Raw genomic sequence first — 15,682 nt, 5'->3', positions numbered from 1 at the left:
AGAGCAAGGTTTAGTTTTATATGGTTTCTTGTTTAGAGTTATTAACTATATGGAGAAATAAATGTCTCTTAAATATTTTAAAACATTACAAAACCCACAATGTAAAGTTGCCATGAGGCAGCCAAAAATAATACATATGGCATTCAGGAGAGCAGTTGCTAATTGGCTGCTGCCTGAGAAAATGGTACACTTGGCGTCTACTTAACACTGTGGGTTTGGCAGAAAGCCAGATTTGGGGTCAGGTTGTTGTGAATGAAGCTGCATGTGGTTAGGGAGGAGTTAAAATGATTCATGTCTTAGAAGCTCTCACACTTGGAGCGGAGTAGTGTGCACGGGCCTGAGCGCGGCCGTCTGCATCGCCCTGGCTGCCTCCCAGCTCACAGCGTGCTCATCTTTACGGGAAGGTCCTCTGCTGCTCATCTCAGTCATATTTGGTGTTCATGTGGGAGCACATCATCATTTTTGAAATGTTCTAGTAGCTGCTTTTAAGTATCTGCCTGAAATTTTCTTTTGTTGCAGAAGGAATCTGGAGAGGAGGTAGAAGTTGAGGAATTCTATGTGAAATACAAAAACTTGTAAGTAAATTGTGATTTTATTTTTAATAAGGGGATATATTTTCAAAGTACTAAACAAGCACTTTTTAAAAATTGGGAATTGGGAAACTTTGTTTTGGTTCGTGTCTTGGAGGCCATTTCCTACTAAACTTTTGTATCTTTGATATTTTATGAATTTAATTTTTCTGGAAAATGGGTAATTGGTATAAAAGTTGACTAACTTATATAACCCAGAAGTTCTTTTTAGAGGGGATAAAAACTTCTACAACAATAAAAAAAAAATGAATAGAGCAGTATTTGCCTGTCCTCTGACAATGAATTCTGTTCTCTGGGGCTACTCTCCCTCCCTCCACGTGTGCATGGGACGCTGGTCACTGGCGAGGAGAGCTTTGCTGCTGGACGAAGGCTCTGGAAAAATCATGACATCTCTCGGGTTTTAAAATGTAGTGAGCTATGGTTTTTATCTGTTTTTGTTTGCTTCTAATATTTAGTGAATTTGAATTACATAACTTTTAAGAATCTGTATTGAAAAACACAGTGAGTTGTTCTTGTAGATTCTGTTACAGATGTAGGTAGTATACCTGGTACAAACACACATTTTGATGAGTGAGCATAGTTTCTTTTTAAGGATCTGCAGTCATTCTGCTGGACAAAAAATTAATTGATAACATAAACATTAAATTTACTTGACCCCTTTTAAGACAAAGAACTGAAGCACCACGTGAATAAATTCTAGGGCTTTTAAAGAGAGGCTTTTGTGAGTCGCTGTCAGAACAGTCTCAGAAAATGTACCCTACCCTAGAAAATGAAAGCATTAGGTGCCATGGTTTTCTGTTATTCTCCCTTGTTGTTTTAGCGCTATGTTGATAAACCAATGCACTTTTGAAGAAGTCGTGAGCAGAACCTTTTACCAAGTAAAAAAGATGAAGGCGTCTCTGTCAGTGTTATTGTGAGAGTTCAATGAAATATAGTCTGGCAACTTAAACATGCTTAGAAAATGTTAGCTGTCATCATCCTTTGGTCCTCAGAGCATAATGAGTTTACACGTATGGAAATTATGCCTATGACTTGATTTCCTGTGGTAAACCAGAGGGAAAGAGTTCCCTTGTAGATTTACCAAGTCAAGAGCAAAGAAGTTTAAGTATCGATTGCCCAATAATGGCACTATTAGACAGACATCCAAATTAGTGTGTGGCACTGGGGTCTGAGGTACCTCCCCAGTCTAGCCTGTTAATAATTCCGGAGAAGAGCACAGTATTCCTGACCAGGTACTGTTGACAAGCCAGGAGAGACTTGTCCTCCTGGAAAATCATTTGAGATGAGACAAAGGAAATTCTAAAAAAAAAAATAAAAGCTTTCCTGTCTGAAATTATTGAGATGTAAGGGAAATTAAAATTTCTATAAAACTGACAGTTTTTATTAACCTTTTATTTTGACATCTCAGATTTATAGGAAAATTGCAAAAATAGTATAAAGAATTCCTGTTTTTCTTTTTGTAATTAATGCACATCCTCTGGAATGATACTTTGAGGCTATTAAATATGGTAATAGTTGCTAAGTGGTGATTTACTAATACCATCATTTCTTTTAGATTCATTAGTTGGGTTTCTACTGTAAGGAAGAGCTTTACCCTCTTCTTGTCCATTTGCTAATTCATAGGTTTGTAGACTTGTGCATTCTTATTTTATTCAATGGGTTATAATTCTCTACTATCATAATATTATTTATTTCGCTCACATTATCAGAGATTTGACTGGTATAGGAGCCCCTTCAGGCTGGCTTCTCTGTCCTTTTGCCCTGTCCCCATCCTTCTTCGAGCACTTCCTTACTTTTTTGCACCAGAGGATCTTCCACGCTCAGAATCAAGTTGTAACTTCCCTGTTTCAGTGCAAGAGTCAGTTATTTCTCCAAGTAGGCATGGTGGTTTTTAGTGGAGGGGGCATTTAGAAACCAAGATTTGGGCTTTGGGTGTGCTCATTGCTGCAGAGGAGTCATTGCTTCTAGTCCTTCTCGGTGGATGAGGCTAGGAGGATGTGCACACACATGTCACGTACCCATACACATCTGTTTATTATATGTACACATTGTATGTACCTACTTACCTACCTAACAACAACAAAAACAATGCCTTTATATCGATACTTCCAATACCAGAGAGTTCATTCTGTCCTTCCCTCTTTCAATATTAGTAATTCTCTTCTTCACCCACGAGAATCCTGGCTCTTAGTATCTGTATTTGCTTTTTTGTCAGTCCTAGGATATATAGTAAGTGATTTTAGAATTACTAGCCTATATTTCTGTGGAAAAAAAAAAAAAGCCTATATTTGTTTAGAGTTCTTTGTCTTTAGTTTGAGGGCATAGAGGCCAGATACTTTGTTCAAAATTTCCTTGGGTTGATTCTTCTCCCACCCTCCCCCATCAGTGTGGTTTGTTATTTATTTGATACACAGTTTGCATCATTAGTTTCTGCTTGTATTTATATTCCATTTTAGCTATCCCCTTGTTGATTTTTATTTATTTTCTTTTTTCAAGTTTGTCAAATATTAACGTGGTTTAAAAGTCAAAACTGTATACAAAAGAAATGTCATTCTCTCTTCCTTTCCACCCCATTTCTACTCATCTCCTCGTGAATCTCAGGCTTATCCTTTCTGTAATTTTGGCATGAATATGCAGATATATATATATAATTTCCCATTTTTTCTTGCCAGAAAAATTATATACTATCAGTACAGTATACCTTTGCTCTTTGCTTTTTTTCACAATAGTGTATTCTAGAAATCACTCAATATCAGTTCATAGGGGTGGTCCTCATTCTTTGTTACAGCTACATAGTACTCCGCTGCATGGCTGTACCATAGCTATTTAACCAGTATATGCTATATATGTAGATATGTAAGTGGCTACTGAGAATTGCAAGCTGTAATTGTTAAATATATATTCTCATGCATGTCTGTGTATTTTCAAATTGTTGGAGGCATAGCTTCAGGGTGAATTCCTAGAAGTGGGATTGCTAGATCAAAAGGCCTAATTTGAGATTCTCTTCCTTAAGGTTGTATCAGTTTGCATTACTGTCAGCAATGGATGAGAGCACCTGTTTCCTCACAACCTTTCCAACATAGTCTGTTGTACCTTTTTAATTTTTGTAAGAAATGATATTCAGTGAAGTTTTATTTAACATTTTCTCTTGTGAATAAGAACACCTTTTCATAAGTTTAATGGTCATTTTTATATCTTGTTTTGTCAATTGTTTATATCTTTTGCTTATTTTTATATCATGCTCCCCCTTAAGAGTTTTTATATATGAGGGATATTAGTTTTTTAGGTTATATGTTGCAACTGTCTTTTCTCAGTTTCAGTTATCTTTTGCCTTTTATTTCTGGCGTTTATTGCATTGTAAATTAATTTTTTTGTATAGTTGGATTTATCAATTTTTTTCTTTTAGTGCATGTAGCTTTTGAGTCATAGCTAGAAAGCCTTTCCCTATATCCAGATTAAAGAGGAATTTGTCTGTGTTTTCTTCATGGTTTTATTTTCTCTGTTTAGGTACCTGATCCATTTGGTGTCTATTCTTGTGTATGATGTAAGACTGTGGTCCCCAGCCTCCTGGCCACAGACCAGTAGCAGTCCGAGGCCTGTTAGTGACCAGGCCACAGAGCTCCTTTCCCCATCCCCCCACCCCATGGTCCATGGAAAAATTTTCTTCCATGAAACTGGTCCTTGGTGCCAAAAAGGTTGGAGACCACTGGTGTAAGCCATGGCTCTAATTTTATTTTTTCCAATTATTGTCATTCTAGCACTGTTATTAAAAAGTCCATCTTTGCCCCAGTGATTTAAGATGGAACCTTTATCCTGTCCTCAAGTTATATTTATTTGGATCTATATCTGTACTTTATTCCATTGATTTTCTCATCTATTCATGGGCCAGTACCACATTATTTACTTATAGAGGCTTTATAGTGTATTTTAATATCTGGTAGATCTAGTTTTCCCAAGTAGCTTTTCCTTTATAATGTTTTCCTGGATATTCTTGCATGTTTATTTTTATATATAAAGTTTAGTATTATCTAGCTCCATAAAAATGCTTGTTTGTCTTTTTATTTACATTGTGTTAGGTGTGATTTGTGATTTATGATGTTGACCTATGCAGTATACAAACAAGATGTCTTTCCAGTTGGTTCAGTTCTACTTTTGTATCTTTGAGTATTGTAAATATTTTTATATAAATTTTATATGTTTCTTACTAAATTTATTGCTAAGTATTTTATCTTTGTTGGTGTTACAAAAGAAGTTTCTCTAAGGCCGGGCGCGGTGGCTCACGCCTGTAATCCTAGCACTCTGCGAGGCCGAGGCGGGCGGATTGTTTGAGCTCAGGAGTTCGAGACCAGCCTGAGCAAGAGCAAGACCCCATCTTTACTAAAAATAGAAAGAAATTAATTGGACAACTAAAAATATATAGAAGAAATTAGCCGGGCATGGTGGCTCATGCCTGTAGTCTCAGCTACTCGGGAGGCTGAGGCAGGAGGATTGCTTGAGCCCAGGAGTTTGAGGTTGCTGTGAGCTAGGCTGACGCCACAGCACTCACTCTAGCCCGGGCAAAAGAGTGAGTCTCTTTCTCAAAAAAAAAAAAAAGAAGTTTCTCTGATATTGTATCTCTAACTGGTTATTGTTTGTTTGAATGAGCTGTTAATTTTATATTTTGCTATGTTACTGAATAATTTTATTGTTTTAATTAGTTTTCTAATTGCTTTTCTGGAGTTTCCGTAGACAGTCATATAATCTGCAAATAGTCATAGTTTTACCTCTTATTTTCCAAGTATTACACCCTTTATTGTTTCAGAGTTGTCTAATGGCATTGACCAATACCTTGAATATAATATTGAATAATAGTGGTGATATCATGCCTTATTTCTAATTTTGTCAAAAAGTCTGTGGTGTTTCTCCATTTAGTAAGACCCTGTCTTTTGGACTAAAATCTCTCTACATTATATTGTGTTAATGAAATACCTATCAGTTCCTATTTTCCTAAAAACTTCATTATGGATATTGAATTTTGTCAAAGTTTTTTCAGCATTGGTGGAGATAATTGTGTTATTTTTCTCCTTAGATATATTAATATTGAACCAACCTTGCATTCCTGAAGTAAATCAACTTGATAATAATGTATTATTTTCTTAATGTGGTGTGGAATTATGTTTGTTAATATTTTATGTAGAACTTTGTGCTGATGTTCAGAAAGGGGTATGGTCTTGAATTTCTTTCCTTTTTGTACTGTCTTTGTCAGGATTAGGTACAAATGTTATACTTGTTTCATAAACAGAAACTGTGTCTTAAAATGAAATTTTATTTTCCAAAGTGACCACAAACTGTATTATTTTTAGGGCCTAGTTCAGATTATTTCTTATTAGCTTCATACTTTTCTTACAGTTTACTATATCATAACATTTTCCTTATATTTTAATCCTAGTCCATTGGTAAGATTTACCTTTTTCTTACCTTAATTATCTATTAAGCCATAGCAGTTTGCCTTTGACCCTTTTTGCTTCCTTCCTCTTCTTCCTGACTAAGCCTCCAAAATGGGTTATCGTTGGGGTTTAAAAGGCAGAATCACTGACTGAAAATTTCAGGCCCATTTGCAGCTGGTAGAGCAGGGCCGGACCCACTTGCTTAAGTGCCTGTGTCCATCTCATAGCCACACAGGTGGTGCATTGAAGGCATTTGCACCTCAGCCAGGACAAGAACACTGAGTGCCTATGTGCCTTTTTCTGTCAGATAATTAGGAGACTAGAGTAGGTTAGTTTTATGTTATTTGTTTCTAATTACAACAGTATTGCATATTATTTATTGGAAATTTGAAAAATATAAATTGAAAGTAGAAAATAAAATACTTTCAGTCTTGCCACCGGAAATCATTACAAGATGAGTACCCCTTACCCAAAATGCTTAGGACAAGAAATATTTCAGATTTTGGATTTTTTAGGATTTTGGAGTATCTGCATTATACTTAGTGGTTGAGCACCCCAAATTCAAAAATCTGAAATCCCAAATGCTCCAATGAGCATTTCCTTTGAGTTTCATGTTGGCACTCAGAAAGTTTCAGGGATGTTCAACCTTTATTAACATTTTGATGCGTTTTCATCTAGTGGATGGGTGTATCAGTTCATAGGCATATATAATGCATATATGTTTAAAATCCTTTTCTCCCTTACTCAGTCTGTTATAGAAGGACTAAATTAGTCCTTTGAAAATTCATATTAAACATTGCATAGGTGTCAATTATATGGTACTTAATATCATAAATGTTTCCTATATCATTGTTTTGAAACATTTTATAATTGCTACATAGTTTCTAAGAGAAGTAGGACATTGATTCTGAATGAGGTATATATTCCAGGATCTCATTGCTTTTTAATGTTATTGCCAGAAAGAGAAATAAGAGACAGTCAAGGCTGTTTGGGGGGCTAGGAAAGGATGCTAGGACAAAAGAATATTGAAATACCAAACAACAGAATGCCAAAACTGTGTGCCTGTGAGTCTTGGAGAAGAAAAAGGGAGGGTCGAGTATATTTAAATTCAGGTTATGGAAGGCACAGCATGTGCTCAGAGCAAAGAACGTGGTGAGTTTGAAGGGGAGAGGACTTGCCCAGTGCCAGTATAGATGTTAGCAAGTGAAAAATTCACAAGGGACCAAAGGACATCATTTCAGAGCTCCTGGGAAAACACAGGCTGGAGAGCAGGAACTGATTAGGAGATAGAGGAGGCCATGGGCTGGTGTTCAGGGAGTGGATGGTGATTCTCTCCTCCCTGATTGCTCTAGAAGGATTAGGTTAGGTTTACCATTGGGGCCAGTATGATATAGGCCTTTTATGAATCAAGGGTACCCTATACCTCTTATCTCCAAAGAAATTGCTATTTTAAATTTGAATTCTTTTAACTCAGTAAAAACCTCTTGTTTCTCAATGATAAAAGGCTCAAAGCATAAATTCAGAATTAAAGCCACCCTGTACTGCTAATTGTTTTATACTGAAGTGTAATCCATTCACTTATGGAAACAGCGTGTTATTAGGCCATTTCTGTTTTGGGGGATTTTTTTAATGGATAGTGGATAAGAGAATTGGAGGCTTAGGACAGAAGGCAAATTTTAGGTACTATTATATGATTTTCTCTTCTTATTTTCAAACATTAGTTGTTATATTATTGAATGTTGCTCAACAGCCTCTGTAAGTAAGCAGGTTATTTTGTTAATGATCTGTTTAGTTGATTTTTTTGAATCATAAAAGACATATAACAAAGGATGAATTATTATCTATGTGTTTCAAGAATATTATTTTATTCTTTTAGCTCTTATCTTCATTGTCAATGGGCTTCTGTAGAAGATCTGGAAAAAGATAAGAGAATTCAGCAAAAGATTAAACGATTTAAGGCCAAGCAGGGCCAGAACAAATTCCTTTCAGAGGTATGAAACGGCTGGTTAATTTTCTGAAGTATTTATTAAAATGTTCTAAATTTTAGTTCAATAAATTTAGAAAAACTAGTTTGCCTCATTTGATGCTGTTACTTGCATATTGGTAACTGGTTATTGCTAAAAATTTATAAACAGGAAATTTCTCATTCTTCCTGTTGCTTAGTCTAGAAGATACTGCTCCTATGATGTTATGTGGAAATAGTGGTGATGGTATGCTTAAAATCTTGTAATGAAAGTACAGACAGTTAACTAGATGATGAAAAAAGTAAGTTGATGAACGTTCTATTGAAATTTAGCAGGTTAAAAACTCTACAGTAAATATGAAGCACACGTTCTAAGATATAAGTTTAACTTCTATTGGGGAAGGTATGTGGAAAATGTATTCTGTTCAAGCCAATGCCTAAATCGCAGAGTTCACTAAATTCGTTTTCACAAATGCTGGGCTGTGGTATAGAAGCTGGTATAATATTTTGCCTGCGCCCCTTTATCCTAGGTTATCAGTTACAGCAAGACTCGAAAATATCTAGAGCAGGGAAGAAAATCTGCATTTGTAAGAACTGCCAGGTCTCCCCCTAATCCCCCGATAGTTGATTACATTTTAAAAATGCTTTCACAAGCTGTTTACTGGAATCTTTGGACTTTTGATCACCAATTTGGTTTCACTTATAGCCTCAAATAGGTAAAAGAAAAACCCTAACGTTGAAAGATAAGACTTGCTGATTTATTAGTTCCTCTTTTCATAAGAGTTAACAAAATGTAAACTATAAAGAAGTATGAAATTTGATGCAAAATGATACCTGTTTAACAAACTACTTTGCACTGCTACCCCTTTTTGGAGATGAGGAGAGTGGGACAGATGAGCGTTTAGTACTTTTATGTGATAAAATCCTCATAACATCAGGTGACAAGCCTGTGTTCTCCTGGGATCTGATTTCCGTGATCCCAGCAGGCAGATGTGAAGTCTGTATTGATGGGAGGTCGCGTGGTGGCTCTTTTCCTAGACGCATCTCTGCGTCGTCACCACTGTTACTGTTGGTATTCGTCTGTTTCGGCAGTGCAGCAGTTTGCTCCGAGTGGAGTGGAGTTACTTGAATGTGACTCAGTTCTTACATCTTGGGGAATATTAAGCAGATTCTTTCTTTGAAGGGAAGGTTTTGGGGGAAGTACTATCAGGTTCTGTTTCTCATGGCCTTCATAATGAAACCAAAGTTAAACTTTTATGACATTGGACTAGTTGAAATCATTAGCTTCCTTTTAGAAAGAGACACCGTATGTTCTGCTGACCTTTTCTGTGGGCCAGTGGGAGGAAAAAAGAAGAAAGCACAATGGTAGTTTTTCCCTTGTCCTTAAATCCTGGTCCTGTTTATTAAATTTATTTGGACTCTGTTTCCTGTAGTCACACTCTTCAGTGAATTGTGCCTGGCCCTGGTTACACAGCCTGTTGATGTCAGGTCTGTCTGTGTGAGTTGCCTGCACCAAGATTGAAATACATTATCTGGCTGGTAACTTGGCAACTGGAAATGTTAAGTTCTGTCCTGAATGGGAATTTTCAGAGAATGGTAACAATCCCCTTCCTCCCTTTCTTTTTTACACACACACACACACACACAGACACACACACACGCACACACATGCACATACCCCTGTTTGTTTTATCCCGTAAGTGATCATGGCTTCAGGTTTTCCATAGTTCTACTACTTCAGTATTTTCTGTTACGGCTGCTTTTACATTGTCTGTTTTACCTTAGCCTGCCTTGTAAGTCCGCTGCACTTGAAATCTCTATTCAGAAAGGTTATTTAGACTAGAAATTTCATCACATGCATGATGTTATAGATTACTCACAAGGTAGAAATGTTTAGGAAAAGTTAAGGATTTTAATTTAGCACTGAATATGAAAGCTTGTGTTTAAGAACAAGATGTCTTAAAGCGAGCTTTTGCCACCAAAACTTAGTTTGTGGAAAATTTTAGTGTTTATGCTATGTATGAATAACATGTATACATTGTTTACCTAAATCTAGAATCTTAACAAAGCCAGTGCATTAATATATTAACACTTTATTAATTGAACATTTCAGTGGATTTTTTTTTTTTTTTGCCTTACTGATCACCTCTGTGTAAAAGCCTGAGGCAGCTGAAATATATTTTTGTATTTCTGCTAGTTTCATAATTCGGAGTTGAAAGCCTCCCAGCTGAGTGTTTTAAATGGGCACAGTGGTCAGAAAATGTTTGTTCTCCTTGAGCAGACTATGACTGAGCTGTGTTTCTTTTTCAACCTGCAGTTCAGGGTTAAGAATGATGTCTAAGTGACCTTTAGTATACCTCTTGCAAAGTATTTTAACACAGTTATATTAAGGTTATTAAGTATGAAATGTCCAATTTCCTTAAGTACTAAGTTTGACAGTTGATATCTCTGACATTTCACTTTGACACTTACTGTTTTATGTTTGTTATGAAGGTACAACCTCAGTCTTGCAAACACATATTTTGGCTTGTGATTATTTTTCAAATTTTTTTAGAGCAATTTTTTGTGAACCCGTGGATAAGTCAAAAATTCGTCTCATTTTCGAATGTGAGTTCTGTCGTGGAACGAATGCAGCACAGACAGTTCAAAATATCAACGAAGTATCGGGGAAGGACGTGGCTAATGAGTGCACAGGACAGCGATGCTTTCAGAAGTTCCATTCTGGTGATTTTAATCTTAAAGATAAGCCACATGGGTGACCTGAGACCAAGGTGGATAATGATGAGCTGAAAGCCTGAAAGCTGTAGTGGAAGTGGATCCATTTCAACCTATGTGTGAATTAGTAACAAGATTTAACGTTACTATTCCAACAATACTGGACCATTCGAAACAAATTGGCAAGGTAAAGAAGCTGAATAGGTGGGTTCTGCATGAATTAAACGAGCATCAGAAGAGAAATCCTCTTGAAGCTTGCCTTTCTCTGCCGTCACTGTAAAGACAAACCATTTCTGCACCGTATTGTTACGTGTGATGAAAAATGGATTCTTTTTGACAGTTTCAAGTGTTCGGCACAATGGTTGCATAAAGATGAAGTGCCAAAAGATAATCCAAAACCGAATATTCATCAAAAAAAAGCTAATGGTATCTGTTTGGTGGTCCAGTGCTGGTATCATACACCACAGCTTCGTGAAACCTGGTCAGTGGATTACAGCGGATGTGTACTGCAACCAGTTGGAGAAAATGATGAGGATTCTTGTGATTAAGCAGCCGAGATTGGTCAATAGATACAGGCCAATCCTCTTGCAAGACAGCGATAGACCACATGTCTCACAAACAATGCTGCTCAAACTATAGCAGCTGGGCTTGGAAACTCTCTGTCATCCACTGTGTTCACTGGACCTTGCACCAACTGACTGTCGCTTCTTGCAGGCTTTGGACCACTTTTTGCAAGGAAAAATATTAATTCTCAACAAGCCGTGGAAAACACCTTTTGTGATTTCATCACCAATCGCTCTCCAGGGTTCTTTGCTACTGGCATAAACAAGCTACCGTTAAGATGGCAAAACTGTGTTGACAGTTCAGGCACATACTTTGATTGATTGTACTGCTGCTTGTTTGAGATATAATAAACTATGCTTTTGATTGAAATCAGACATTTCATATTTAATGACCTAGTATTATTGCTAAATCTATAGGAGCATGTAATAATGTGTTTTATTTTCTAACATCTGAAACTTATCTGACCTTTACTTCTTTCGAGTATAGCTTAGTCTTTTCCTTCCTTTTCAGCCATGTTCTATTAGTTTATGAGACACCTTTACAGGCTAACAGTAGTACTTTACTTTTGTAAAGATTATTAATATATTGGTTGAATAACCTGATTATTTGGGCTTCATTTCTTTATTTTTAATACTTTTACCTAAACACTTATGTGTAATACAAATAAATCATTAGAACACTTAGATTAATGAAGACTGTTATTCTAAATGAGGTACTAAAATTGAGTGACAGAAACTACCAAACGTTGTCATATAAACTCTGTTTGCACCAAAATATGAAATCTGCGGGTTTTAGTGTTTTTAGCTTTTGAATAACATTCTATAAACGATGCTATAAAGCATCAGACAACTGCAGTAGTTATTAGACTCCAGTAGCACTTATGTGCATGACTCTGATTCTTTATTGCAAGCTGTAGTTTCAAGAATGCTAAATGCATTGCATGCCATGAGCCTTTTGGATTGCTCATTAGTGAATTGTAATTTCACACTTCATTTAAAATATTCTTAAACATTCTCTCACAGTAAAAGGTTTCACACAGTAATTAAAAGACCCCGTTAACAAAGTCTAGGAAATCTGATTTCCTCATGGGGAATGATTTAGCTAAATTGTAGGATTTCAATTAATATAATAGAATTTGCCAAATATAAATTTTATGTTGCTATGACTCAAAATATTATTGCCTCGTGAAAAGTGAAATGGTGTTTCCTTTTAGGAAATAAAAAAATATTTCAATCTTTTTTTTCCCTTTGGTGCAGATTGAGGATGAGCTTTTTAATCCAGATTATGTGGAGGTTGACCGGATAATGGACTTTGCACGTAGCACAGATGACCGGGGAGAGGTAACAGGAAATCATTTGCATTACAGAGTGGTGATTCAGGCGGTTCATATTTCTCTTTGGAAAAGATGGTAGAATCCTAGACGTGGTCCTGGTCATAGCCTTGAGTCGTGACATACTTGCTCTAAATTACACTGAAACTTATTAATTTATTATTAGTTTTATGACTCAGTAATAGCTTATTATTTTTTACACTTTGTTGAGTCCGAGAGCTTTCTTTTTTTAAAAAATCAATTTTCAATATGAAACAAATACATTGACTTTTTACACAATTCCAGAATATGATGAATAAGGAATTCAGTACCATTTTGGTATAAATCTATCATAGAGTACAAGGTGTCTTTATATAATTGAGAGTGCTCTTGTGGCAGAATGGAGTTTAATGTTATTTAGCATTGGACATCGTTAGTGAGGTTGATGGACTTCATTTAATGTGGTGCACAGAGGATAATAGAAAATACTTTTCTTCATGAGATCACAGTCTCGACACTCGTGGTGCTTTGCAAAACCCTACGAGGTTGTAAAGGACATTTGATAGGGAAGGAAGAATAAAGATAAGTCTAGTGACTTCTGAGCATTGTCCCTTGGTTATGATGTGCCCACCCACCATGAGTTCTCTCATTCCTAGCTTCTGCTTGTAAACTGAGTTTTCTATATAAAGTGTTTGGGTCTTGCTTGTCTAGGGAGAGTCTGCAAAGAATTCTCTTTTTACTCCATACTCTGTATCATGAAACTCCATGATGTTTCAAAGACCATAGCCATAACATGATATTTACTTTTCTAGTTTTGCTTAGTTGTACTTTAAAAATATTTATTTCATAGCATATTGTGTACAGATATTTTTAATATCACAACCAGGTCAGTGTGTCCTTTGGTCCTGAAATGAAGGTCGACAAACTCAAGTGTTTTTCTAGAGGAAATAAAATGCTATTGATCTGCATTACCCAAAATATTTTGCCCTCCAATCTTCTAGAGCTCAAATACATTATTTTAATGTGATTGGATACAAATGTTATCACTCTGTTTAAGGAAAAGGTAGAGATCCTAATAAATTTAAGTCTATTTCTCATTCTTTAAGAAACTAGCCAATTATGTAAACATTTAAATATGCTAAGATTATTTACTTTATAAGCCTAAATCAGACACTTGATGAATGATTTGCACAGATTAGTGTAAAGTTCAAATTCAGCTTTGCTATTTGCTAGTTATTTCTGTATACTTCTGGCTTTTGAACATGGCTTACCAGTGATTTAGATAAAAAGTTAGTATTTTCTGATAATACCCCGTAATACTGTTTCTAGTTTAGACTTGAGATTCTAACTAGGGACAATTAGTTAATGGTCATAGTTTTAAAATTTCTATCGATTCAGTCTTACTGATGCTGGGGTAACATCTGTTGGTAAATGAAGTAGAACACGTGTTTGTGCTTCATATATGTAAATATATGTTTGGTCAAATGAATCCAATTCTGATTTCTTTAAACCTTGCCCAGCCTGTGACTCACTATCTGGTGAAGTGGTGCTCACTTCCTTATGAAGACAGCACATGGGAGCTGAGGCAGGACATAGACCAAGCAAAGATCGAAGAGTTTGAGAAACTGATGTCCAGGGAGCCGGAAACAGGGCGTGTGGTAAGGACTGGCTCGTGGTATATGATTTAATTTGAAAATAGCGTAGCCGTGTGGTCTTGGAGAAGCCACTAATGAGATTTACTGTATTTGAAACAGGAGCGACCTCCTGCTGATGATTGGAAGAAATCGGAGAGTTCCAGGGAGTATAAAAACAATAACAAACTCAGGGAATACCAGTTGGAGGGAGTAAACTGGCTACTTTTCAATTGGTACAACATGTATGTAGAACATGTTTTTTCACTTTTAAAAATGTCTGTAGCTCTGTTCTTTTGTAGTTATTGAAGATATTAATCAAAAAGAACTTAATATTTTAACTCTCCAATAAGAATTTTCTAAAAGACAAGCATTGGAAATATGCTTAATATTTATTCAACAAAGATTAATACAGAGATTGACAGAAGCATGTAGAAATAATTTTTATTTATTAGAGAATTTTGTTTTAAAATGTATTTTTTGAATAAAGCCATATAGATATGCCTCTGTGAGGATAATAGTATATGTTTTGTGAAAAGACAGCAGTGTCTAATATCTATATTCATTAAACTTTTCTTATTTCCTTCCCAAAGGCGAAACTGCATTTTAGCAGATGAAATGGGTTTGGGAAAAACTATCCAGTCCATTACATTTCTCTATGAGATATATTTGAAAGGAATCCATGGCCCTTTTTTAGTCATTGCCCCATTGTCCACAATCCCCAACTGGGAAAGGGAATTCCGGACCTGGACAGAGTTGAACGTGGTTGTGTATCATGGGAGTCAAGCTAGTCGTCGGACCATTCAGTTGTATGAAATGTACTTCAAAGATCCCCAGGTAAAGATTCACAGGTCCTATTCCTTGTGCTTACTACGTGTATTTTAAGGCATTAAAAAGGTGACTTGGGAAGGTCTGGATTTTGCTAAACTGAGAGGTTTGCTTTAGATTTTTTACTCAATTTATGTTTGTGTTATCGTTCTACATTTATGAAGATAGCTCTTTAATTTTTAAGGCTTTGATCATTCTGATTATTAGATCAGAAAGAACGAAATTTTTTACTTTGGATGACCACTGAAATCTATTTGATGTATTGATATGTTAATTAGTTTTATTTTGCAAGCCTAAGAGAGAACTAAACAAAAAATAGTCATATTAAATGTGAATAGAAAGAATATTTTGTTGCACTGTTACTAGAAGTGAAAAATATCAGGCATGTGAAAAGTCCTTGAAATATCTGACACATTGAATGAAATGCATCCAAAGGGAAGAATTTATACTTTGGCTGTCATTAATAGTAGCAATTGCTTTCCTTATTCTAGTTGCCTGTGTGCACTTAGTATATGATATTGACAGTGAAGTGCTATAAACAGCATGGTAAGGAAGAATAATGTGTGCTACAATAATTATAAGCTATGGGTAGTAAGTGGAAGTCTAATTGGAAATACGAAGAATTTGGGATTTTATATATATGTATGTGTGTTTTA

General features: G+C 35.8%; 1 protein-coding gene across 1 annotated transcript in view; it reads left to right on the top strand.

The window, feature by feature from the left end:
- Positions 1-15,682, top strand: part of CHD7 (chromodomain helicase DNA binding protein 7) — a 125,899-nt gene that overhangs the window by 67,959 nt on the left and 42,258 nt on the right. The window contains exons 6-11 of the mRNA XM_012661454.1: positions 520-575; positions 7,893-8,007; positions 12,515-12,598; positions 14,088-14,225; positions 14,322-14,443; positions 14,792-15,035. Coding sequence (XP_012516908.1) covers positions 520-575; positions 7,893-8,007; positions 12,515-12,598; positions 14,088-14,225; positions 14,322-14,443; positions 14,792-15,035 — 759 coding nt within the window. The remainder of the gene's footprint in view (positions 1-519; positions 576-7,892; positions 8,008-12,514; positions 12,599-14,087; positions 14,226-14,321; positions 14,444-14,791; positions 15,036-15,682) is intronic.

This window comes from Propithecus coquereli, unplaced genomic scaffold (genome assembly GCF_000956105.1).
Source record: "Propithecus coquereli isolate 6110/MARCELLA unplaced genomic scaffold, Pcoq_1.0 Scaffold71, whole genome shotgun sequence".
Taxonomy (NCBI): domain Eukaryota; kingdom Metazoa; phylum Chordata; class Mammalia; order Primates; family Indriidae; genus Propithecus; species Propithecus coquereli.
This window is presented reverse-complemented; position numbering and strand designations above follow the sequence as displayed.